General features: G+C 42.5%; 2 protein-coding genes across 5 annotated transcripts; both read left to right on the top strand.

Annotated features, from left to right (window-relative positions):
• The first annotated feature begins 1,159 nt into the window (after positions 1 to 1,159).
• On the top strand, positions 1,160 to 15,357 carry LOC109909217 (STEAP family member 1B). Of its 4 annotated transcripts, none has more exons than XM_031796408.1 (6): positions 1,160 to 1,426; positions 4,037 to 4,155; positions 4,838 to 5,195; positions 7,366 to 7,532; positions 13,844 to 14,008; positions 14,307 to 15,351. In XM_031796408.1, exons 2-6 carry the CDS (start codon positions 4,045 to 4,047, stop codon positions 14,568 to 14,570), a joined length of 1,065 nt encoding a protein of 354 aa, XP_031652268.1. In that variant the 5' UTR covers positions 1,160 to 1,426; positions 4,037 to 4,044; the 3' UTR covers positions 14,571 to 15,351. The 4 variants fall into 4 exon arrangements, with proteins under 4 accessions (XP_031652268.1, XP_031652266.1, XP_020363858.2 ...); XM_031796406.1 differs by lacking the exon at positions 1,160 to 1,426 and adding an exon at positions 1,435 to 1,525; XM_020508269.2 differs by lacking the exon at positions 1,160 to 1,426 and adding an exon at positions 1,883 to 2,005 and having other exon boundaries at positions 14,307 to 15,357.
• Positions 15,358 to 15,915: 558 nt separating this feature from the next.
• On the top strand, positions 15,916 to 25,646 carry LOC109909590 (STEAP family member 2, metalloreductase). The gene is made up of 6 exons (XM_020508617.2): positions 15,916 to 16,143; positions 17,329 to 17,765; positions 17,848 to 18,006; positions 19,412 to 19,939; positions 23,417 to 23,581; positions 24,124 to 25,646. The coding sequence occupies exons 2-6, from the start codon at positions 17,376 to 17,378 to the stop codon at positions 24,406 to 24,408; spliced, it is 1,527 nt and encodes a 508-aa protein (XP_020364206.1). The 5' UTR covers positions 15,916 to 16,143; positions 17,329 to 17,375; the 3' UTR covers positions 24,409 to 25,646.
• The last annotated feature ends 1,203 nt before the right edge of the window (positions 25,647 to 26,849 follow it).

Below are 26,849 nucleotides of genomic sequence, written 5' to 3'. Positions count from 1 at the left end.
TTTGTAAAGATATAGATTTGTATTTGGAGCCATTTTGCACAGAGAGCTATAATAAATTATTAGTCATCATGAGGGGCATGTCCATGAGATCATATGTTTGTATTTATTTAATTTAACTAGGCAAGTCAGTTATGAAACAAATTCTTATTTACAATGACAGCCAACCCCGGCCAAAACCGGACGACGCTGAGCCAACTGTGCGACGCCCTATGGGACTCCCAATCACGGCCGGTTGTGATACAGCCTGGAATCGAACCAGGGTCTGTAATGACACCTCTAGCAGTGCCGTAGACCGCTGCGCCACTCGGGTATGGGTCAGACCATAAAACAGCAAGAGTGAACAACAGCAACAATTTGTTTTACAAACATCCAGCACCGCAATAAAACAGCATGCACCATCTGGTCAAAACATAGACATATAGTAATAGCATCGTAATGGTCAAACAGTAGCTTACCATTCTACTTTGCATTGTGCATGGAGAGGTCCCGCGGATGTGATCTTGAGATTTGAGGTCCCAAAAACTAGAGCCACCGCAAGGATCCACCCCGCCAAATGCATCTTGTGAAGCAGTATCCAAATAACACATTCACAACACCAACCACGAAGTTCTGAGGCCTGTTTTGGGAGACGGATAGAAAATCACAGGATGGTCATGTGCGTTTAGAGGAAAGGAAACAGCCTAAACTCAATTAACTTTAGAAAAAAAAGATCCATCATTCTACAGAGTGCAAGACTAGAGAGACATCTATGGGTCGTTGAAATGAAAGCACCCACTGTGAACTTGTAAACTGCTTCATCAATGAACATACATTACAGCCATACATTCCAGGCAAGTGCATGTTCAGGGTTCAATAATGAATTGGAGACTCTCCAAAAAGGAGAGGAAAAAAGTTATTCAAGTTGTTGTAAGAGGATGAATAGGACATTCAAGATACAGTGTGGTTGTTGAAAGCTGTATGTGTTCGTTGTTCATGTTTGCCCATGTCTTCTAGAAGGAACTAAATATTACAGAAATTGTAAACACACCATTGAAAATGTGTGGCTGTGAATTGTATCCTAGACCCGCCCCGAAATGTCGTATTCACTCCGCCTCACGGGCGTACTTACCTATCCTTGCCCAGAGGTGTGTAATATATCACGCCCCTTCCAAATCCAACTTCCAATCCGTGGACAGAATTTGCCAGACCCCCTCCTTGGTCCTTTCACTATAGAACGCTCAGTGCCCCACGTCCGCGTCATTTTGAAGACACGTAGGTTGTGGAGCTTTTAAATAGATGTAGCCCGAGCCGCGAGCTCTGGACACTTCTCTTCATATTGTAAATTATCCCCGTGTCCTCCACGCAGCTTCCGTTTTCCCCCACAACTTTCATCCCTTTGGACCCGTCCATCGGCAGGATAAATATTTGTAGATGACCTAAACTTCCAGTAAGTCACTGACATAACACACATACAGTAGGTTGACAGATTGTCCACATTTATGCCATTGTTTGCTTTTACTGATGCTATTTGCGCATATGTTCTCTGGTAAGGATTTTATAGACACTTTTTTATTTAAGTAACGAAATCTTCAAGTAAACCAATAAAACATTTTATACAGGTATCACATTTCCATATTGGCGTTATACTTTAGTAGGCTACACTGCACTATACTAGGCTACACATGTAACACTGTTTTTCTTCCTAATCTATTTCTGTCACAATTATGTTATTGTGTTGCCTTTTGCTAGTCGTTTTTTTTCCTCGGGTATTAATGGTTTCGGTTTAATGCCGTGGGAATGAAAGTCATGTGGATTCTGCTCTCAGATCTCGAGTTCTTCACATTCCTTCTTGTGAATTAAACCCAGGAGAGTCTGATTGGAACGGGCTAATTATTCACAGATTTCACGTCCGTCACTCGGTCGCGTCGTTACATTATTATGAACGTTCTCCAAGCCGCCCTCTATCGGTGGTGCTATAGTGGTGGCCTAAAGAGGTTACAAACCCAGTCAGTCATTCTGGGTGAAGGTAACTACTGTTTTGTCTAAATTACTCTATAATTCCTGGAAATACGATGATATTTCAACATTAGTCAAATATTTAGTAGAAAACCACTTCGTCAGCATTATCATGCTCATTAATCGGTTCAAAACAATGTGACAATAATGTGACAACATACAACCCATGATATTCACGATAGTTGCGTCTATTATAGGCATTGGTTGAAGCTCGGTGTTAAATTGAAATATCCGTATCATATCTAAGCCAATATAACACCAGTCTCGATGAAAATTTGCAAAGCAACTTGATTGGAGGTCCACAACACACTCCACGCCCATCGTCATCAGACGTCCGTCATTTACCGAGAACCACATACTAGATTTGTAATAGGGTCTTTAGCAATATAGTTTTAAGAGTATTTCTTGCGCCTACCTAGCTCAAATTCTAGAGGTCAGATTAAAACTAGACTATAGCGTCCATAAAGTGACCATGCGATTTAAAATAAATAAATACCGGATTGACAAAATCAGCTGCTTGCCCCATGCTGCCAGTCATAAGAAGTGTGTATATATATAGCTACATTGTGGTATTCAAGCTGAGGTCAATCAATAAATGCAAACAGATATGTTGATTATCTAGGTAGCTAACTAGCTAATGTTACCTAGCTACAAAGTCCAGCAGCTACTGTAGGCTCTGTAGCTAGCAAACACCAGTCAGCTGTAAACTAGCTAACAAACAGGCAAATTGATGTGCTTTTGTTTTTCTAGCTAGCTAACGTTATACCAATCAGATGGGCGCTAGTGTTGTCTAGTTCGCTAACCAACAAGCGAGGAAAGCTAGCTATCTATATTTTGCCAAGTAAGGTTTTTCTCGCATAAGGCTGAAGTCATCATGTGTAAACTGCTGGTGTGGACACTTGCGTATAATCGGAGCACAAAAACTAGCGAACGTCCTTGGCTGCTATGATATCCAATGAACTTTAGCTAGCTAAGTAACCTTAGCCAGCGTATATTTGTAACGTTAGTTAACGTGTATGGCCAGTTCATGCGCCACAATATATTATACTTTCTTACACAAAACATAACTAATTTTAACTAACTAGTTAAGTTTAAAACTAGCAAATTTTGGGAAACTGCCACGCTGATCACGTTCATTTGCATTGCACAGGCCAAACTACAGTAACGTTAAGACGAGGTAGCCAGATTTCAGATGGGACAAACACTGCAGTTAGCTATGCTATATTTCCTTGACTAAGAACATCCAAGACCACAACACAAACCGTAGCCAAGAAAACAAATTGCTTTGTTAATACGAAACAGTACATTAGATATGTTGAACTGCATATAGTAAATGGTTGAACCCAAAACTAAACTAACAAGTGTAAACACAACTTTAAGCGACACATGATTTTGACAGAGGTAATGCACTGTCCATTGATCAGCAAAGCAATTGATAAAACAGGACCATGTTTGAAACATGTTCCTGTTTTATCAATTGCTGTGCTGATCAATGAGCTTATGTCAATATTACACAGATAAGTTAACAGTTACAGAAATCACAAATGCAGACCGTCTCTATCAATCTGAGCTACTGTGTCCAACACACCACCACCTGTGTTTATGTTGGGTGCCTACTGACCAAAAAAAGGATGTTATGCTTTTTTTGGGATAAAATAAAGGTTTAAGGAAATGCACCACATGCGGTACAACTCACACTATTGTGGAAGCACCTCTAAGAGTATGAATTAAGCTGTTTGAGTAGGTTTGAATCATAAGCAACCTGCCTACCAATAGTTTGAAGTACAGTACCAACATAGCTACTTTTGTAGGTGAAAGCTTTTTTGGCTTCAGACCCATGCCTCTTCTCACTTATTCCCACTCACTTGTTTTTAATCATGTTCTATTGATCAGTTAGACCACATAGTCAACTCTATATAGTAGTACTAGCCAAACTATGCACTACAATTAAGAGGAACTACCTAGGGTGTTTCCAGACATGTAATCCCAGGATGTTGAAATGCCTTAATCTATTGTGATGTCTCTGTTCCTGTCTGCCCAGTCTCTGAAATGATGGAGGAAAGACAAGCGGATTCACAGAACACTGTGGTGGAGGACCAAGACACATGGCATGAGCTAGCTATAACGGACCCAGTGGACAAACCACACCTGGTACACAAGGTAAAATACACCCATTGCCCATGTCAGTGAATCAGGCTAAACTCTGGTGAGTAGGAAAAGCATTCCCCGAGGGGAAATATGCCGTGTGAATAGGGGCACTTGTTTCATTAAAAGTTGTCCTGCTTACCCTGTTGCTGTTATTAGTCATTTCAACTGGTTGTGACTCAGACAGAATGGGAACCGTTTGTTTGCATTTAAGCTACCACCACAGAAAACCAAATATATAGTCAGTTAGTTGTATGTCGGCCATACATTGCTGTTGTTTTACTGTGCTTTAGAAGCGGAAGCTTATAGACACATTTCCCGACCCATTTCCCAGAATCAGAAAGCTCTTTGTTTCCCTAGCAGTTGATACGATCACATGCAACTTCAAATGCAGCTCATGACAGTTAAAAAATACGTAATCAAATGGTTGTCTACAATATTGCAGATGTCATCAGAGGATTGATTACATAGCAAGCCAGCGAAGCAAGGTAAAATATCACAAATAGAGCTAGATAAAGCCAGAAGAATAAAATGCATGTTGAACATAGCTTTGGTTGTTTTCATGGTCATCACTCACTCACTGTTAAGTTTGTCAAGGTTCCGACTTTAGCGTTAGCTATTGTTCTACAGAGATTTTTGGTCGGGGAATGCGTGCGTATCACTCGAACGTGACATTGCCTCTCCTCTCCTCCCGAAGGAATCAGAGGACCAGGAGGCTCTGTTGTTGAACGGGGCTAAACATCCTGAACATCGCCCTCTGTTGGTCTCCTTCGCCCTGGAGGAGTTTGAGTTTCCCTCCAGTGTCTGTTTAGAAGAGATGCCCCTCTTCCCCCAGTGGCACCTACCCCTCAAACTGATGGCCATCTTGATGGCGCTGACCTTCCTGTACACTTTTACAAGGGATGTGCTACAGCCCTTTGTATCTCAGAGCAGGAGTGACTTCTATAAGATCCCTATACTGGTGATGAATAAGACCCTGCCATGGACGGCCATATCTCTGCTTGCTCTGGTCTATCTGCCTGGGTTACTGGCTGCCCTGCTACAGCTGCACAGAGGTAGGCTACACACGCATACACATACTGTTTGTATGGAGGCAGGGACAAACACACACACACACACACACTCGCAGGCATGGGCACACACACAAACATGCAGGCAAGCACATACATATACACCTAAGTATGCTCAAAGTCCTAAACTTCCATTTGCCCATTGCTATGTGCTACACGTGGTGTTTTTCCTTTGAGACTTAAGGCGTCTGCATGCTTCCCAGCCGAAACAGTTCGGAAGAGTTTGGGCATTTTACGACGTTTTTGTTCGTTTTGGGCTGTTCTGGCACACAACCTGTTTTCTGGAGGCAAGCCGAAGTCTATGCCCCTTCATCGATGATTGGTCAAGAGTAGCGATTCTTCAATAGAGTCTTAGTTGTCATTAAAAAAAATTTTTGTGTGAAATAATGCACCAAACATCTTAGTTAGATTTAAAATTACCCGACTAACATCTCCTCTGCAAAAACGTCAATATTAATGACAGATTTTTTAGATCTTAGATTCCTTCTCAGTCTTTTGAGGAATAGTCTAAGCTACGGCGTCTCAAAATGGACAAACTATTACTGCTTTTTTCTCGTTTTTGAAGCGAAGGTCTTTTTTAAAGGAGTATGCGAGCATACTCGTTCAGTTCGGCTAGCCGCCAACCAAAGCATGCTGATACCTTTCCCCCCACACAACTGGGCTGCCAGTGGTTTTATGTTAATGTTACCTCTAGTGTTACTTTATCAGGAGTGTGCCATTAACGACCTATGGCAAGCAGAATCAACAACCTCTGCATCATTCAAGACTGTTGCTTTGTGAGAAGGTGTTAAAGTTCACACTTGGCAATTGTTATGTAAATGACATATGAACAGTTCGAATCAAAGTTTATTCGTGGCGAACACATTTGAAGATGGTATCACAGGTGCAGCAAAGTACTTTTGTTTCTAGCTCCAACAGTATAGTAATAACTAGACAAAAAAACAAATTCAAACACAATACACAAATAATATTAAAATCCAACCAAGCGTTTACATTCTAGACACTCTTATCCAGAGCAACATGCAGTAATCAGTGGACACATTTTAATATTTTGTTTGTACTGGTCCCCAACGGGAATTGAACTCACAACCCTGGCATTGCAATTGCCATGCCCTACCAGCTGAGCCACACGAGATGTCACAGAAGTTAGAGCAGGTCTGCCAGAGCCATGAGACACGGGTGCTGGCCTGCATAGATGGAAACCGAACATTTGGAAAGTGAATTGTCAATGGAAATGCTCAATTAGGCCTACTACCACAAAAATGTGAAAGTCATTGGAGGGCAAAGTCATACACGTACTCCCACAAATACACACTGACATGAAATCAGTGCAGTGAGACACACAGTTTGCATAAGCGCAGTCAGAGTGGATTTATTTACTTATTTAAGTTTAGAGAATAAATGAAATCCTATTTATAGTTGTTATGAATTAGCCCAAGGTTATCTTCCCCTGCAGGAAGGTCTACTCTTGTCTGCCTGGCAGAATAACCTCAACATATTGTGTATCATTGGGTCAACACCAACACCCTAGTCAAAAAAAAAAATCCTGTTTGACCTTACTACCCCCCCCCATCCTTGTCTGACCCTTCCCCTCAATCTCCCCTCCCCCTCTTCATCTCTCTCTCTCTCCCTCTCTGTCCAGTCACTATTCGTAAGGGTAATTGGAGCCTTGCAGTGTATAAATATAGGTTGAGGTTTCCTCAGTGCAATGCAATTATAGGGGGTTGAAAATATGCAGCCAGCCACAATGGAATAAGCTTCATAGATAGGATAACACATGGGATTTTTTGGGGGCATCGGTTTCTCTACAACAAAGGTTGATGGATCATATGAAAAGTACTGAAGTTAGTCTATATTCGGGTTCCAGTGAGAGCCACACAACCAGGATGTGGCAAGATAGTGTCAAACCAGAGCTAGGGTGTTGGTTTTGACATGATGACACACATTATCTTGAGGTTCTTCTCCCAGGCAGACGAGATGTAGATCCACCATGTAAAAACAACTTTCCCAGACAACTGTAAGCCTTTTGTAGCCTGACAGTTTGTCAGCCATTTTAAAAATATGTTGGGAAGCACTACTAATCCCCCCCCCCCCTCTCTCACTCACTCACTCACTCACACACACACACACACACACACACACATCCCTCTGTCAGGTACCAAGTACAGCAGTTTCCCAGGCTGGTTGGAGAGGTGGATGTCTATGAGGAAACAGCTGGGCCTGCTAGCTTTCTTCCTAGCAGCACTCCATGCTATCTACAGCCTCTGTTACCCTATGAGACGCTCCTACAGATACAAGCTGCTCAACTGGGCTTACCAACAGGTAGATGGCTACTGGCTAGACCAGGCTTGTATCAAAAATTGATAATTTTTTTTATAACTTGATATGTGTTTTATACTATGATAAAGAGATGGTTTATTTCAGCAGTATGGCATATATTCAATCAAACTCAATCAATCAAATGTATTTAATAAATTCCTTTTTACATCAACAATTGTCACAAAGTGCTTATACAGAAACCTAGCCTAAAACCCCAAAGAGCAAACGGGGCAGATGTAGAATCACGGTGGCTGGGAAAAACTACCTGGAAAGAGAAAGGACAACTGACTAGGTATCCCCCTACTGAATATATTCAACTGAAATGTGTCTTCCGCATTTCACCCAACCGAAAGGCAGGAACCTAAAGCAGAAACCTAGAGAGGGACCAGGCTCCAAGGGGTTGGCCAGTCCTCTTCTGGCTGTGCTGGGTGGAGATTATAAGGGTACATGACCATTTAGGCCAGATCGTTCCTCAAGATCTTCAAACATTCATAATGACCAGCAGGGTCAAATAATAATCACAGCGGTTAATAGAGGGTGCAACAGGTCAGCACCTCAGGAGTAAATGTCAGTGGGCTTTTCATAGCCAAGCCTTCAGAGGTCAAGAGAGCAGGTGCAATAGAGAGAGTGGGAAATAGAGAGAGAGAGGGTTGTATATTGGTATAACATTTCATGGCAGGGTAAACAAACTCTTACATGACAAATTACAGTGCCAGGTTTCTGTTGGTATTGAGGTGTGGGAGTTTTGGTATGTGCTGTATGCTGGCCAGAATAAACAGATCAACCTGATCGTTGTGTACTTTTGTCAGTGTGGAATCTAATGTGAATATGAAGAACAGCTATTATTGAAAGCCAACTTTATATTGACTCTGTTGCCCATCCCAATGTGCCAGTTCACAATCAGGCATAGTTGTCAGATGTGACTTTGATACAGTGGGGCAAAAAGTATTTAGTCAGCCACCAATTGTGCAAGTTCTCCCACTTAAAAAGATGAGAGGCCTGTAATTTTTATCATAGGTACACGTAAAAAAAATCCAGAAAATCACATTGTAGGATTTTTAATGAATTTATTTGCAAATTATGGTGGAAAATAAGTATTTGGTCAATAACACAAGTTTATCTCAATACTTTGTTATATACCCTTTGTTGGCAATGACAGAGGTCAAACGTTTTCTGTAAGTCTTCACAAGGTTTTCACACTGTTGCTGGTATTTTGGCAGATCTCCTCTTGTGCAGTGATGTTTTGGGGCTGTTGCTGGGCAACACGGACTTTCAACTCCCTCCAAAGATTTTCTATGGGGTTGAGATCTGGAGACTGGCTAGGCCACTCCAGGACCTTGAAATGCTTCTTACGAAGCCACTCCTTCGTTGCCCGGGCGGTGTGTTTGGGATCATTGTCATGCTGAAAGACCCAGCCACGTTTCATCTTCAATGCCCTTGCTGATGGAAGGAGGTTTTCACTCAAAATCTCACGATACATGGCCCCATTCATTCTTTCCTTTACACGGATCAGTCGTCCTGGTCCCTTTGCAGAAAAACAGCCCCAAAGCATGATGTTTCCACCCCCATGCTTCACAGTAGGTATGGTGTTCTTTGGATGCAACTCAGCATTCTTTGTCCTCCAAACAAGACAAGTTGAATTTTTACCAAAAAGTTATATTTTGGTTTCATCTGACCATATGACATTCTCCCAATCTTCTTCTGGATCATCCAAATGCCCTCTAGCAAACTTCAGACGGGCCTGGACATGTACTGGCTTAAGCAGGGGGACACGTCTGGCACTGCAGGATTTGAGTCCCTGGCGGCGTAGTGTGTTACTGATGGTAGGCTTTGTTACTTTGGTCCCAGCTCTCTGCAGGTCATTCACTAAGGTCCCCCCCGTGTGGTTCTGGGATTTTTGCTCACCGTTCTTTTGATCATTTTGACCACACGGGGTGAGATCTTGCGTGGAGCCCCAGATCGAGGGAGATTATCAGTTGTCTTGTATCTCCCATTTGCTCCCACAGTTGATTTCTTCAAACCAAGCTGCTTACCTATTGCAGATTCAGTCTTCCCAGCCTGGTGCAGGTCTACATTTTTGTTTCTGGTGTCCTTTGACAGCTCTTTGGTCTTGGCCATAGTGAAGTTTGGAGTGTGACTGTTTGAGGTTGTGGACAGGTGTCTTTTATACTGATAACAAGTTCAAACAGGTGCCATTAATACAGGTAACGAGTGGAGGACAGAGGAGCCTCTTAAAGAAGAAGTTAAAGGTCTGTGAGAGTCAGAAATCTTGATGTTTGTAGGTGACCAAATACTTATTTTCCACCATTATTTCCAAAGAAATTCATAAAAAATCCTACAATGTGATTTTCTGGATTTTTTTTCTTCTCATTTTGTCTGTCATAGTTGAAGTGTACCTATGATGAAAATTACAGGCCTCTCATCTTTTTAAGTGGGAGAACTTACACAATTGGTGGCTGACTAAATACTTTTTTGCCCCACTGTATGTGCATGTGAAATGCTTATTTGACTGAATATATGCCATATTTATCAATCAAAAGTATTTTATGAGGCCCTTTTTACATCAACCGTTGTCACAAAGTGTTTATACTGATACCCAGCCTAAAATCCCAAAGAGCAAGCAATGCAGATGTAGAAGCATGGTGGCTGGGAAAAACTCCCTAGGAAGGCTGGAACCTTGGAAGAAACCTTAAGAGGAACCAGGCTCTGAGGGGTGGTCAGCTGAGTTCCCTGCCATCCAGGACCTCTATACAGTGTCAGAGGAAGGCCCTAAAAATTTGAATATATTCAAGCCACCCAAGACATGGACTGTTCTCTCTGCTACCACACGGCAAGAGGTACCAATGCACCGAGTCTGGAACCAACAGGATTCTGAACAGCTTCTACCACCAAGCCATAAAACTTCCAAATAGTTAATGAAATACAGTACCTTGCAAAATAATTCATGCCCCTTGGCGTTTTTCCTATTTTGTTGCATTACAACCTGTAATTTATTTTTATTTGGATTTCATGTATTGGACATACACAAAATAGTCCAAATTGGTGAAGTGAAATGAAAAAAAAGAACTTGTTTCAAACGGAAAATGAGTGCATGCATATGTATTCACCCCTTTTGCTATGAAGCCCCTAAATAAGATCTGGTGCAACCAATTACCTTCAAAAGTCACATAATTAGTTAAACAAAGTCCACCTGTGTGCAATCCAAGTGTCACGTGATCTGTCACATGATCTCAGTGTATATATACACCTGTTCTGAAAGGCCCCAGAGTCTGCAACACCACTGAGAAAGGTGCACCACCAAGCAAGCGGCATGATGAAGACCAAGGAGCTCTCCAAACAGGTCAGGGACAAAGTTGTGGAGAAGTACAGATCAGGGTTGGGTTATAAAAAAAATAGCATAAACTTTGAACATCCCATGGAGCACCATTAAATCCATTATTAAAACATGTAAAGAATATGGCACCACAACAAACCTGCCAAGAGGGCCGCCCACCAAAACTCAAGGATCAGGCAAGGAGGGCATTAATCAGAGAGGCAACAAAGAGACCAAAGATAACCCTGAAGGAGCTGCAAAGCTCCACATTGGAGATTGGAGTATCTGTCCATAGGACCACTTTAAGCCGTACACTCCACAGAGCTGGGCTTTACGGAAGAGTGGCCAGAAAAAAAAGCCATAAGCAAACACGTTTGGTGTTAACCAAAAGGCATGTGGGAGACTTCCCAAACATATGGAAGAAAGTACTGGTCAGATGTGACTAAAATGTAGCTTTTTGACCATCAAGGAAAACGCTATGTCTGGCACAAACCCAACACCTCTCATCACCCCGAGAACGCCATCTCCACAGTGAAGCATGGTGGTGGCAGCATCATGCTGTGGGGATGTTTTTCATCGGCAGGGACTGGGAAACTGGTCAGAATTTAAGGAATGATAGATGGCGCTAAATACAGGGAAATTCTTGAGGGATACCTGTTTCAGTTTTCCATAGATTTGAGACTGGTATGGAGGTTCACCTTCCTTCAGGACAATGACCCTAAGCATACTGCTAAAGCAACACTTGAGTTGTTTCAGGGGAAACATTTAAATGTCTTGGAATGACCTAGTAAATCCACTTGAGTATCTGTGGTATTACGTAAAGACTGCTGTACACCAGTGGAACTCATCCAACTTGAAGGAGCTGAAGCAGTTTTGCCTTTAAGAATGGGCAAAAATCCCAGTGGCTAGATGTGCCAAGCTTATAGAGACTTGCAGCTGTAATTTACAACCTAGAATTAGTTCTGTTTTTTGGTCTTATTTCTTGTTTTACAAAAAATATTTAGATTTTCAAAGTGGTAGGCATGTTGTGTAAATTTGATTTACACAACATGCCTACCACTTTGAAAATCTAAATATTTTTTGTAAAACAAGAAATAAGACCAAAAAACAGAACTAATTCTAGGTTGTAAGGCAACAAAATAGGAAAAATGCCAAGGGGGTGAATACTTTTGCAAGCCACCGTAGCTACCCAGACCATCTGTATTTTGACCCTTTTTGCACTCTTTTAACTCATCATATACGCTGCTGATACTGTTTATTATCTATCCTGTTGCCTAGTCACTTTACCCATACCTATATTTATATTATCTACCTCAATAACCTGGTAACCCTGCACATCAACCCGGTACTGGTACACCGTGTATATATCCAAGATTACGGGAACCTTCCAACAATGTTTTTTTTTTTTTTATGGGAATTTTTGGGAAAGTTACTGGAATTTTGCAACCTTAGACAATCACAATTATGAATCAATCAAATGTATTTATAAAGCCTATCTTAAATCAGCTGATGTCACAAAGTGCTGTACAGAAACCCAGCCTAAAACCCCAAACAGCAAGCAATGCAGGTGAAGAAGCACGGGGGCTAGGAAAAACTCCCTAGAAAGGCCAAAACCTAGGAAGAAACCTAGAGAGGAACCAGGCTATGAGGGGTGGCCAGTCCTCTTCTGGCTGTGCCAGGTGGAGATTATAACAGAACATGGCCAAGATGGTCATAGATGACCAGCAGGGTCAAATAATAATAATCACAGTAGTTGTAGAGGGTGCAACAGGTCAGCACCTCAGGAGTAAATGTCAGTTAGCTTTTCATAGCCGATCATTCAGAGTATCTCTACCGCTCCTGCTGTCTCTAGAGAGTTGAAAACAGCAGGTCTGGTACAGGTAGCACATTGGTGAACAGGTTAGGGTTCCATAGTCGCAGGAAGAACAGTTGAAACTGGAGCAGCAGCACGGCCAGGTGGACTGGGGACAGCAAGGAGTCATCAGGCCAGGTAGTCCGGAGGCATGGTCCTCCGAGAGAGAGAAGGAAAGAAAAGGAGAGAGAATTAGAGAGAGCACACTTAAATTCACACAGGACACCGGATAAGACAGGAAAAATACTCCAGATATAACAGACTGACCCTAGCCCCCCAGACACAAACTATTGCAGCATAAATACTGGAGGCTGAGACCGGAGGGGTCGGGAGACACTGGGGCCCCGTCCGACGATACACCCGGACAGGGCCAAACAGGCAGGATATAACCCCACCCACTTTGCCTACCCGGACAGGAAGATCACGTCAGTGACTCAACCCAATCAAGTGATGCACCCCTCCTAGGGATGGCATGGATGAGCACCAGTAAGCCAGTGACTCAGCCCCTGTAATAGGATTTGAGGCAGAGAATCCCAGTGGAGAGAGGGGAACCAGCCAGGCAGAGACAGCAAGGGTGGTTCGTTGCTCCAGTGCCTTTCCGTTCATCTTCACACTCCTGGGACAGACTACACTCAATCATAGGACCTACTGAAGAGATGAGTCTTCAATAAAGACTTAAAGATTGAGACCAAGTCGACGTCTCTCACATGGATAGGCAGACCATTCCATAAAAATGGAGCTCTATAGGAGAAAGCCCTGCCTCCAGCTGTTTGCTTAGAAATTCTAGGGACATTAAGGAGGCCTGCGTCTTGTGACCGTAGCGTACGTGTAGGTATGTACGGCAGGACCAAATCAAAAAGATGGGTAGGAGCAAGCCCATGTAATGCTTTGTAGGTTAGCAGTAAAACCTTGAAATCAGCCCTAGCCTTAACAGGAAGCCAGTGTAGAGAGGCTAGCACTGGAGTAATGTGATCAAATTTTTTTGGTTCTTATCAAGATTCTAGCAGCCGTGTTTAGCACTAACTGAAGTTTATTTATCCGGGTTGCTGGAAAGTAGAGCATTGCAGTAGTCTAACATAGAAGTGACCAAAAGCATGGATACATTTTTCTGCATCATTTTAATTTATAATATGGTCATCTCTCCATCAGGTCCAGCAGAATCAGGAGGACTCATGGGTAGCAGATGACGTGTGGCGTATGGAGATCTATGTCTCCCTGGGTATCATGGGTTTGGGTCTCCTGGCTTTATTAGCCATCTCCTCCCTTCCCTCCATTTCTGATGCCCTCAACTGGAGAGAGTTCACCTGGATGCAGGTGAATCTTTTGACTCTGAAAAATAAATAATGATCTGTCTGTCTATGTCCTTCCATCCACCCGTCTGTCTTTCTATCTATGACTTAAGTGGTCAGGGTTTCCTCTCCAGTATCTATTTATCTCTGTGTCAATGACCCTGAATTTCACTGTCAGTCTGTCTGTTTGGTAGTACCTGTGGAACTGTCTCCTTGTTTACCAATTCTCCTAATGTCTGTCTCTCTGTCCGTCTGTCTTTTCTCAGTAGCTGTTGACAGGCCTCCTTTTTGTTTACCGATCTTCTGGTCCTTCTGTCCCACAGAGGAGTCTGGGATATGCTGCCCTGGTCCTGTGTACAGCCCATGCTCTGGTCTATGGCTGGAGGAAGTGGGTGGAGCCTAAGCACTACGTGTGGTACACCCCTCCATCCTTTATCCTGGCCTCGCTCCTCCCAGCCACCGTCCTATTGGTCAAGGCTGTGCTGCTGCTGCCTTGCCTGGACCGGCGACTGGGGCAGATTCGTCGAGGCTGGGAGAGTCCCCGCCCCCCAAGGGGAAGGGGAGTGACTGAAAAAGACTCGCTCTGAAAGATGATGCGTCAAAACCTGGGATGCAGCAGTGACGATTGATAAATTGTTTCAATTTTGGGATAAGACTGGAAGCTTGGTCTCTGGACCTCAAGGAGAATCGGTGCTGGTTGATGGGCAACATAAAGTGGCCACTGCACAGTTCCACTCTTCTGCTTATTATACAGATATCTGAGGTGACATACTCTGTAGTCTACACACAGTGTGCTTACTGAATTGATGTCCTGAGAACATAGCCTGGTTAAGCAGACTGACCGCTGTGCTCATGTTTTGTTTAATTGAGATATTGCAAGATCAGACTGGTTTCACAAGGCTACTGAGGAAGATCAGTTGAAGGTAAAAGTAAAACGAATGACCATCTTGTGGCATGTTTGCACCCAGTCAGGGAAACATGGAGAAACCAAAGCCTGCTCCTCTTAGACATATATTCTATAAGTAAGTAGTTAGTGCATATTAATGGTATTTAATGTCAGACTAGACAATGGCTGTAGACGATGTTAAATGTAGTGCACTATATAGGAAATAGGGTGCTGTTTAGGAAGCAGCCATTGAGAGCATCATCATAATTCCGATTTAAGTAGGCCCATTATAATTTGTATGAATGATTTTGAAGCTTACTTTGTGCTTGTTGTCAACTGTATTTTCTCTGGCGCTAGAATATCCATTAGAATATGTTGTATCAAGACCGCAGCAAAAAGTGCTGAAATATCCCAAAATGCAGTTGAAGGTAGAGGAACTACCCTCAGTTTCAGTCTGAAATAAAGATTTGAACATGATGAGAGTTCAACTGCTTGCCCTTTCATGAGTACAGTTCACTTTTGACATTCACAATTGTTTTGTTTTTTTAAACACATGACTATAGTTCTTTTGTCTGAGTACCAGAGTCAAAGAGGTGATTTAGATGAATGTGTCTAGCTGTACAGTGACACTCTTGTTTATAATTCCTGGTCTGTGCCCTTCCTCGTTCCACTTTATCCTCAGACTCTGGATAAACATGATGGAGATGTTGGAGAGAGAATACATATGCAAGTCATACTTTGTTTATAATTACTTCTGTATTCTTTATCATTTCTAATGTATAAAAACGTGAGTAATGTTGACAAATATGACTTTATCCTATTCTAACTGGGACTTGGCCCGTTTTTTGTATGAAACGGTTTGATCTGGGGATGTTCAACTGGTCCTTTTCTTTCATCAAAATTCAACCTCACATGGGATTTAGCCTTTGCAAATGAATGATGCTACTCCAACACGAAAATCCTAAAAGGATATGACCTGTGTCCCTAACTGAAGGAGACCTCGTTTTGAGGACTACCTGCGTTGCATTAGTGCGTGGCGCTACCTCCCCTTTGTGCGTGGTGTGATGCTCGTCGCTGGTACGTGCTCTGCCTGCAAGACAGGAATCCGCTCCGTGTCTGTATGCATGACATCGCTTCTGAGCCGAAGCACAGCCACAGCCAGATCCACCTAGGAGAGAGAGGGAGGGGAGTCCGACAGACAGACCTGTGGCGATCAGCTGGCTGGATGTGTGTTATTCGTGCAGTGGTGTCCTTCCTTACCAGCTCCATGAAAGGTATGGCTGTAACCTTGCGATTAACGCACGAATTTGCACACACTTGACACGCAGTTTACAATCTATGTGCATACCTGTGAGCTATAGTAGGCTGTATTTGTAAAGCGTAATGATGTATTACATTGTATAGTGGAGTCTGAAGCTAAATAATTCCTCTGCGATGTGGAGCCTGGTTATTCTGCACTAGCAGCAATCTATTCTGGATGAGATGAGTCATGTTGTCTAAACCTCGATTGGCGGGATTATTTTTCTAACATTAAGAATACATTGTTTACTGTGAATTATTTTTTAGCATATAGTAAATTGTTTAGTAGTAATAGTTCTACAGGTTAATAAATAGCACATTTTACGCGAAGATATTTCAAAGTCACCAAAGGACATATTGTGACATGCTAGTGCCGTTCAAAAATTTTGAATGTGTAGATTATACTGTATTTCACAAAATATGTCATAGGTTAGATCATTTAAAATAGTATGATCTCTGTATGATAAGATTACAAAATATGGTGACATATTTAGAGAATTATTTTTTTAATAACCTGAAAGCAACCTATAGCCTACTATATTAATTTAATGTCATGTTGTAGTTTGTAGTCTAGTAGGTTAATATAATTTTAATATGAATTAGACAACATATCTTTTTTGGCTGGTTAGACATACAATACATCAACTACATATATTAGATTCCACCCTGATTTATCTAATCTGATTTATCTCATTTGATTGCATCTACAATTTGCAGGCAGTTTGATAATTTAATATAACCAATTAAGGTCCCCAAGCTTTGCATCATCATAATGTGTTTCCAGTATTAAAATGTCCAGACCACCAAAGAAGGAACAATCAGCATCCCAAACTAATAACACTCTGCAATGAATGTCTCCACTGTGACTGTGCTTGGCCTAACAAGCTGTTGCTGCATCCTGCAGAGTAAAAGGGAGGAATTCCTTCTTGATAGGCTAGGGAGCCAGGCAGCTGGGTGGATAGATGTTACCAAGGGTACTTCCTCTCTTCTGGTCAGAGAGCAAGCAAACCGCAGTTGACACAGTTGGAGGCAATGTACTACACAGTGAATATTCAGTGTACTTTTATTCTTATAATGTAAAGTTATAGCCAGACACCATCGATCTCTATGCTCAAATCAAGTACTGTACATAACTAACGGACCATATTCCACCATCCTAGAACCTGAGACGTCCTCCTAAAGGACAGGAGAGGTCTGGAGCCTAAGGATGGACACCATCTCCATGCTGGGCAGCGGCTGCAGCAGCCCGGCTTACACCGACACAGCCCACCCTACCACCCCCTCCCTGTTCCTCCCCAACGGGGTAAGGAAGAATGGCCCCAGGGACCCTCCTCCCCACGGCCCCCTCCCCAAGCCTGTCGTTGCCATCCTGGGCTCGGGTGACTTCTCCAAGTGCCTGACCATCCGTCTGCTCCGCTGTGGCTTCCACGTGGTGGTGGGGAGCCGCCAACCCAAACGGGCCGCTGAGTTCTTCCCTCATGTTGTTGATGTGACCCACCATGAAGACGCTGTGGGTAAAGCTTCTGTGGTTTTCCTCGCTATCCGCAGGGAGCATTATTCTGTTCTCTGGGACCTCAAGCATCTGCTGGCAGGGAAGGTGTGTGTGTTTGTGTGTGTGTGTGTCAGGGGATTGGGTTGTGAACAAAAAGACACATTTCCATTCTTCTTCTTCTTCTAAGGTTCTGGTGGACGTGAGCAACAACCGCCGTGTGAACCAGTACCCTGAGTCCAACGCTGAGTACCTGGCCTCCCTGCTCCCAGACTCTACAGTTGTGAAGGGCTTTAATGTCATATCTGCCTGGGCTATGCAGTCTGGACCCAAAGATGCCAGCAGGCAGGTAAGATGGAAGAAGAGGTCTGTGTCCCAAATGGCTCCCTGTGTCCCATAGGGCTCTGCTCAAAAGTAGTGAAGTATTTAGGGAAAAGGGTGCCATTTGCGACACACAAAAGGTTAATTTCAGGAGTTACTTATTCAGAATTAATTCAGGATCAAACACTGTCCCACTCTTTAACTCATTGCACAGTTAGTCATTCATTTCTAAATAAATAAATAAATATTGTATTGCATAAACCACGACTTAGGACTAAATTAGTATTTTTACATAAATAGAATGTCTCCCCTTGTACAGACTTGTTGCAGGTAACAAACCACTCAGTCTATTAAAGTTGGACCCAGAGCTGAATCTGCTGAAATAACATTGTTGGCAGCCAAGGCAGTATAGATGTTGACCTGTCTGTCTAGCATGGTTCCAGATCTCTTACCGCTGTGGTGCCGAACTGGCAAGACCGCACAAACAGATCTGGAACCAAGTTAGGTTAACATCCGTCTACAGAGAAATTAAATGGCAGCATCAGACTCTGCAACAGGATCAGCCAAATGGCTGCTGATAGTCTCTAAGCATCCATTGTCCTAAATACTTGTTTGTTGTGATCTTTTGGACAGCAGCTACCTCTCTCTACATCATTCTCAGTTGTTCAATGTCAGTTGTTACAAACCATTGTTGTTGACACAATCTGATTGGCTGACCTTTCAAAGAGGTGCACTGACATTCTCCTCAATACATACCCTCCCCCTACGGCATGATGATGTCATATGCGGGGGACAGATCAAACATGAGTATGACATATCACATCTCAGGGTAAAGTCACTGCACCCTCGTCTTTATTCCTGTGATATCCCCACTAGAAGGAGTGTAAGGCACTGGTCTGTGCTTGCCTGGGAGGGAGACTAATTCCTCCAAATATTATGCAAGGATTATAGTGAGACTCTACAACTGAGAAGAACATTTTACGCTGCCATCCTTCTTCAAATAAAACCATTCTAGTCACACACACACACACACACACACACACACACACACACACACACACACACACACACACACACACACACACACACACACACACACACACACACGCACACAGTAAATTCAATGAACACAATTGGGACAATGAAAAAACAAGCTCAATATTATGAACCAGGGAATCAGATTGTGTTTGTCTCAGTTACAAGGGGTAGAAACAACCATGTTTTCCTTTAACATAATTATATCTGCTAATTATTTGTTATTTCATGCCTATGATTGACAAGGTAAGCCTTCCGTGAGGTTGTTTAGGGAAAAAAAGTACACATTACATCACATTCACAATACATGCAATGCACATTGACCATGTCATACATATTAGATTGACTGACTGATTGACTACCTTGATTTATTATTGCTTGATTACCCATTCCTCAAGGTGTACATCTGCAGTAACTCTGTAGAGGGCAGACAGCAGATCATGGAGCTGACCAGGCAGCTCAACTTCACCCCAGTGGACATGGGAGCCCTCTCCTCATCCAGAGAGATTGAGAACATGCCCCTGCGCCTTTTCCCCGACTGGAAAGGCCCCGTGCTAGCCACTGTGGCTCTCTCCATCTTCTTCTTCGCCTATTCCTTTGTCCGGGACATCATCCACCCGTATGTGAAGAGCAAGCAGAGTGACTTCTATAAGATCCCTATAGAGATGGTGAATAGGACTCTGCCCACAGTGGCCATAACACTACTCGCTCTAGTCTACCTGGCGGGCCAGCTAGCCGCGGTCCACCAGCTGTACTATAGGACTAAGTACAGGAGGTTCCCTCACTGGCTGGAGGGCTGGCTACAGAGCAGGAAGCAGCTGGGGCTCCTGAGCTTCTTCCTGGGGTGTGTCCACGTTCTCTACAGCCTCTGTCTCCCCATGAGGAGGTCAGAGAGATACCTGCTCCTCAACATGGCCTACCAACAGGTGGGTGATGGACAGAGGGAGGATGTGTGTGTGTCAAATCAATTAACATTTTATTGGTCGTATACACATGAAATGCTTGTGTTCCTAGCAACAACAGTGCAGTAATATCGAACAATAAACTCTAAAAGTAAAATAATATAATTGAGAAATATGGAAATATTAGGACGAGCAATGTCTGAGTCCAGAGTAAAAATATATATACTGTGTGTATATATACAGCGCCAGTCAAATGTTTGGACACACCTACTCATTCCAAGGTTTTTCTTTATTTTTATTTTTTACAATTTTCTACATTGTAGAATAATAGTGAAGACATCACAACTATGAAATAACACATATGGAATAATATATTTTAACCAAAAAAGTCTTAAACAAAATGCATTTCAATTAACAGGTGTGCCTCGTTAAAAGTTCATTTCTGGAATTTCTTTCCTTCTTAATGCATTTCAGCCAATCAGTTGTGTTTTGACAAGGTAAGGGTTGTATATAGAAGATAGGCCTATTTGGGAAAAGACCAAGTCCATATTATGGCAAGAACAGCTCAAATAAGCAAAGAGAAACAACAGTCCATCATTACTTTGACTGACATTCATGTCTTAATCTGGAAAATGTCAAGAACTTTGAAAGTTTCTTCAAGAGCAGTCGCAAAAGCCATCAAGCGCTGTGATGGAACTGTCTCTCATGAGGACCGCCACAGTAAAGGAAGACCCAGAGTTACCTCTGCTGCAGAGGGTAAGTTCATTAGAGTTAACTGCACCTCAGATTGCATCCCAAATAAATGCTTCACAGAGTTCAAGTAACAGACACATCTCAACATCAACTGTTCAGAGGAGACTGCTCAAATCATGGTTGAATTGCTGCAAAGAAACCACTACTAAAGGACACCAGTAAGAAGAAGAGACTTGGGCCAAGAAGCACGAGCAATGTACATTAGACTGATGGAAATCTGTCCTTTGGTCCAAATTTGCGATTTTTGGATCCAACCACTATGTCTTTGTGAGATGCAGAGTAGGTGAACGGATGATCTCCGCATGTGTGGTTCCCACCGTGAACCATGGAGGAGGAGGTGTGATGGTGTGGGGGTTCTTTGCTGGTGACACTGTCAGTGATTTATTTTGAATTCAAGGCACTCTTAACCATTATGGCTACCACAGCATTCTGCAGCGATACGCCATCCCATCTGGTTTGCGCTTAGTGGGACTATCATTTGTTTTTCAACAGGACAGCGACCCAACACACCTCCAGGCTGTGTAAGGGCTATTTGACCACGAAGGAGAGTGATGGAGTGCTGCATAAGATCTGGCCTCCACAATCACCTGACCTCAACCCAATTAAGATGGTGTGGGATGAGTTGGACCGCAGAGTGAAGAAAAAGCAGCCAACAACTGCTCAGCAGACAGTGGCTTGCGAAAGTATTCACCCCATTTGGCATTTTTCCAATTTTGTTGCCTTACAACCTGGAATTTAAATATATATTTTTAAGGGTTTGTATCATTTGATTTACACAACATGCCTACCACTTTGAAGATGCAAAATATATTTTATTGTGAAATTAACAAGAAATCAGACAAATAAGACAAAACAAAACTGAAGACTTTAGCGTGCATAACTATTACATTTTTGCCCATTCTTCAGGTAATTGCTTGCACCACTTCAGGTAATTGGTTGCCCATTCTGAAGGTAATTGGTTGCCCATTCTGAAGGTAATTGGTTGCCCATTCTGAAGGTAATTGGTTGCCCATTCTGAAGGTAATTGGTTGCACCAGATCTTATTTAGGGGCTTCATAGAAAGGGGCTCTCACCACTTTTACGCACCACTTTTCCGTTTTTTATATTTAAAAAACAAAAATGTAAACAAGTCATTTTAAAAATTTCACTTCACCAATTTTGACTATTTTGTGTATGTCCATTACAAGAAATCCAAATAAAAATCTATTTCAATTACATTTTGCAATGCAACAAAATATGAAAATGGATGGATGAAGGTGGATGAATACTTTTGCAAGGCACTGTATGTGGGAACTCCTTCAAGACTGTTGGAAAAGCATTCCTCATGAAGCTGGTTGAGAGAATGCCAAGAGTAAAAAATAAAGAAAGAAAAACCCTTGAATGAGTAGGTGTGTCCACACTTTTGACTTGTACTGTATATGTAATGGGAAGTATAGACAATGGACAGTATATGGATAGAACATTTAGTATATCTGAAGAATAGTGTTTGTGTCAGGTCCAAAGACACCCTTCATAAATGCTGTTGTTTATGTAATTGAGGTCTGTAGATGTTTTATCAGATTTAAGTTCACTTTGGAATCATGAATCAGCAGCAACACTGTAACCGTTATGCAGTTTTATTCTCCTCTATAATTCTAATCTTGAGAGTGACCCACATGGAAGTGATTGGATGTTTGGCCTCAGAGTGACTCATCTATTTGTGCTGTGGCTCCTGAGGCATGGCCATAAACAACACTTACGACAGCCAGCCAGCTGCACTGGGAAGACCACAGAGGGACAAACAGCATGCACATACTGTAGATCCTTCGGTTACCATATAGTACACATCTTCTTCTTCACAAACTAATTGCAATGCATCTTTTCCTGATGGTGTTTCTTCTTGTTCATATAAGTGAAACTATAAGCTATGTTCTCATTCCAATTGGGTATTGTGAACAACATACATCTTCCAGTATATGTAACGGTTGTACATCCCAACATTTATCTACTGATCTGTGTGGCATACCGTAGTGTGTCATATCTGCATCTTCACGGGTTTAATCTCAGTTTATTCATTCACGTCCTCCTCTGACCTTCATCTGTCTCTTACTGCAACCCCCTTCCCAGCATCCTTCATTCTCACGCACACACAAACCCTTCTAGCTGTGTGTGTCTGACGATCCAGGCCACACAATCAGCTGCACTCTCAAGCACATCTCTCGCTGTGTGTTTTGCTTCTCAAACACACCTCTGGCTGTGTGTTTATGTGTGGTGTGTGTGTGAATCCAGGCCACCTCACCCTGTCAGCCTGTCCTCTAGTTCAGGCCTGTTACACCCATATGGCCTCTGAGGTGCTCCTGCTGTTGTATTTAAATTGCTTGATATGCCGCATGAGATTTTTCTTTATTTCACCTTGCGTTAGGCACATACACACGCACGCGCACATGCGCACATACACTGACACAGCCAGTGGACTGTAGAGGCTTTTGTTAATGAATGAACACTGCCAAATTTAGGCCGAAAACTAGGTCTCCTCATTTCGATAAATCAGGCAGCGGCATTTTTGAAGGGATGATATTTAATTTTCTTTGTCATTTTTACTCAGGTGTGTGTGTGTGTGTGTGTGTGTGTGTGTGTGTGTGTGTGCGGTTGTGAGAGTTTATTTCATGTTAAGTGAGTGTTTATTTGTGAATACACTATGCTTGTGTGACTTTGTTTTCTATTCATACATTATGTGTTTACTGAATGTCTGTGTTCTCCTCTCTGCAGGTCCATGCTAACGTGGAGAACTCGTGGAATGAGGAGGAGGTGTGGAGAGTAGAGATGTACCTGTCCTTTGGTATCATGAGCCTCGGGCTCCTTTCTCTCCTGGCCGTCACCTCCATTCCTTCTGTCAACAGCGCCCTCAACTGGAGGGAGTTCAGCTTTATTCAGGTACTCAGACAGACACTGTTGATGATGATAATAATGGTGATGGTGAGGAAGAAGATGATGGCAATGAAGATGGTGACGAGGATGATGAACATTCTTGTGGAAAGGCCTCTGATTAATAATACTAAGAAATAATAACAAGCTGTCGACCTCTGGGTGAAACAGTAGTCTTCTTCATGTTGTTTGTTTTCTGAGTAGTCTTCTTCATGTTGTTTGTTTTCTGAGTAGTCTTCTTCATGTTGTTTGTTTTCTGAGTAGTCTTCTTCATGTTGTTTGTTTTCTGAGTAGTCTTCTTCATGTTGTTTGTTTTCTGAGTAGTCTTCTTCATGTTGTTTGTTTTCTGAGTAGTCTTCTTCATGTTGTTTGTTTTCTGAGTAGTCTTCTTCATGTTGTTTGTTTTCTGAGTAGTCTTCTTCATGTTGTTTGTTTTCTGAGTAGTCTTCTTCATGTTGTTTGTAATCATGTTCTTACTGTAGATGTAAAAGCTGTGATATAATGTATTGTTGATGCATGCATGTGTTTCTCTCGCTCTCCATCTCCCCAAGTCGACACTGGGTTACATCGCTCTGCTTATCGCTACGTTCCATGCTCTGCTGTTCGGCTGGAAGCGGGCCTTTGAGGAGGAGGCTTACCGTTTCTACCTACCCCCGAACTTCGTGGTGGCCCTGGCCCTGCCCGTGTGCGTCATCCTGGGAAAGGTGTTCCTGCTGATCCCCTGTGTGGGACGGAGGCTCCACAGGATCAAACGTGGAGCTGAGAGCAGCCAGTTGCGCCAGGACCCTGTTGGGGCAGCAGCACACGTCTCACCAGAGAGGGTCACTATCATGTGAATGAATGGGTGGAGGGGTGGATGGATGTATGGATTGGCTGGATGGATGGATGGATGTATGGATGATAGGTGGATGTGTAGATAGACAGGCAGACGTATGACTGGATGGATCAATGAATGAATGAACTTTATTGATCCTCAGAGAAATTGGATTGTGGAACTGGACTGTGAAGCCAGAGTCCTGGGTTGGTTGGGCCACACAACCAGACTGGGCCAGAATGCAGCATAGCCTATCTAGCTATCGATATTCTGCCAGTGCTCTAGCTAGCTACCACTGCCCTGCCAATGATCGATCAGACATACGTCTTTGCTCTTCAGTGACACTTTGATGACACGCTGCCATGACCAACCATACTGTAATATTTCCAACAGCATTTAATGAGCCCCTAGTTCCAGACAATATATATATTAAGGATAATTAGCCTATATGCTATATGCCCTTGGATCTGTGGTTCGGTCAGTGCTGCAAAAGGCACAATGTGGTTCTGTGACTTGTCTGAGTATTGTCTGCAAATTGCCAATTTCCTTGTTGTAGAATTATAATAGTCATCATGGAATTTTAGATATGTACTTTTAGGAATTATGATATATGTGAAAATAGTATTATATGTGAAATCAATGTAAGAATGTTGACTGAGAATCACACACTTGAGAAAACATATTTCGATGATCTGTGTCACTGTGTTCAACAGACAGAAAAATGTGCCCCAAAAAAAAAATGTATTTTTTACACGGTCAATAGAAATGATGTAGCAGGTTATTGTTAAATCAAGCTATTTGTTGTCAATTGAAGTCATGTAATTATGGAACAACATTCATGTATACTGTGTGTGTATTGATAATGCAGTACTGTATGATACACATACATCCTAAAAATGATCATTTCATGACACTATCCTTGGTATAAAACGTATTTACTAGTAGTCATACTTCACAACCATCAGTAGTGAATAATGTGACAGATGTTTTTATACTATTGATACGTCTATTTCCTAGTTCTTCTGCTTGGATTAAGAGAGCCTAGTCAGTAGGAGAACATATCACCTATCAACATGCCAAACAATCTATCAAATTGTCATCGAGCCGATTCCCCCTGTATTAGAGTATGTTGAAAGAGCATGTGTGACAACATTTTTGAAAATACACTGAACAAATATATAAACGCAACATTTAAGGTGTTGGTCCCGTGTGTCATGAGCTGAAATAAAAGATCCCCAAAATGTTCCATACACACAAAAAGCTTATTTCTCTCAAGTTTTGTTCACACATTTTATTTACATCCCTGTTAGTGAGTATTTCTCCTTTGCCAAGATCATCCATCCACCTGACAGGTGTGGCATATCAAGAAGCTGATTAAACAGCATGATCCTTGCACAGGTGCACCTTGTGCTGGGGACAATAAAAGGCCACACTAAAATGTGCAGTTTTGTCACACATCTCAATGCCAGAGATGTCTCAAGTTTTGAGGGAGCATGCAATTGACAAGCTGACCTCAGGAATGTCCACCAGAGATGTTTCTAGAAAATTTAAAATTAATTTAGTTTTAGAGAATTTGGCAGTACGTCCAACGACGGCCTCACGACCGCAGACCACGTGTATAGCATTGTGTGGGCAAAAAGTTTTCTGATGTCAAGGTTGTGAACAGAGTGCCCCGTGGTGGCAGTGGGGTTATGGTATGGTTAAGCATAAGCTACGGAAAACAAACACAATGGCAATTTGAATGCACAGAGATACCATGACGAGATCCAGGGGTGCATCTTTCACTGGGGACGAGGGACGGGGGGGACATGTACCCCACCACATTCTGAAATTCCATTTTTGTCCTCCCCAGTTTTATCATTGGAATGTGATACAAAACTAGGAAATGTTGTGCCTCAGGACCATGTGGACGCCTCCGAGCAGTTGGGTAGTTGTTTGGAGTGTTTATCTGACAGAAGATAATTATATATATATGTCCCCCCACTTCTAAAACCAATTACGATCCTGACAAGATCCTGAGCCCCATTATCGTGTCATGCATCTGCCGCCATCACCTCATGTTTCAGCATGATAACGCACAGCCCCATGTCGCAAGGATCTGTGCACAATTCCTGGAAGCTGAAAATGTCCTAGTTCTCTGGATCGACTTGACGACAGCGTGTTCCAGTTCCCTCCAATATCCAGCAGAATCACACAGCCATTGAAGCCTCTACCTTTTTATTCAAGGTATCTGTCACCAACAGATGCATATCTGTATTCCCAGTCATGTGAAATCCATAGATTAGGGCCTAATGAACGTATTTCAATAGACTGATTTCCTTATTTGAAATGTAACTCAGTAAAACATTTGAAATTGCTGCACGTTGCGTTTATATTTTTGTTCAGTATAAATATGATTTACTGTGTACTTCTCTGTATTCACTGTCCTCTGCCGTGTATTACAAAATGTTGCCGATTGTTTAA

The sequence above is a fragment of the Oncorhynchus kisutch genome, linkage group LG18, assembly GCF_002021735.2.
Source record: "Oncorhynchus kisutch isolate 150728-3 linkage group LG18, Okis_V2, whole genome shotgun sequence".
Lineage (NCBI taxonomy): Eukaryota > Metazoa > Chordata > Actinopteri > Salmoniformes > Salmonidae > Oncorhynchus > Oncorhynchus kisutch.
This window is presented reverse-complemented; position numbering and strand designations above follow the sequence as displayed.

Excerpts from the sequence above, each read along its gene's own strand:
- LOC109909217 (XM_020508269.2), top strand. The coding sequence starts at position 1,918 with ATGAACGTTCTCCAAGCCGCCCTCTATCGGTGGTGCTATAGTGGTGGC. Across the intron at positions 4,156-4,837 it reads AACCACACCTGGTACACAAG|GAATCAGAGGACCAGGAGGC; the intron begins GTAAAATACACC and ends CTCCTCCCGAAG. Across the intron at positions 14,009-14,306 it reads GAGAGTTCACCTGGATGCAG|AGGAGTCTGGGATATGCTGC; the intron begins GTGAATCTTTTG and ends TCTGTCCCACAG.
- LOC109909590 (XM_020508617.2), top strand. The coding sequence starts at position 17,376 with ATGGACACCATCTCCATGCTGGGCAGCGGCTGCAGCAGCCCGGCTTAC. Across the intron at positions 18,007-19,411 it reads CCAAAGATGCCAGCAGGCAG|GTGTACATCTGCAGTAACTC; the intron begins GTAAGATGGAAG and ends CCATTCCTCAAG. Across the intron at positions 19,940-23,416 it reads TCAACATGGCCTACCAACAG|GTCCATGCTAACGTGGAGAA; the intron begins GTGGGTGATGGA and ends TCCTCTCTGCAG.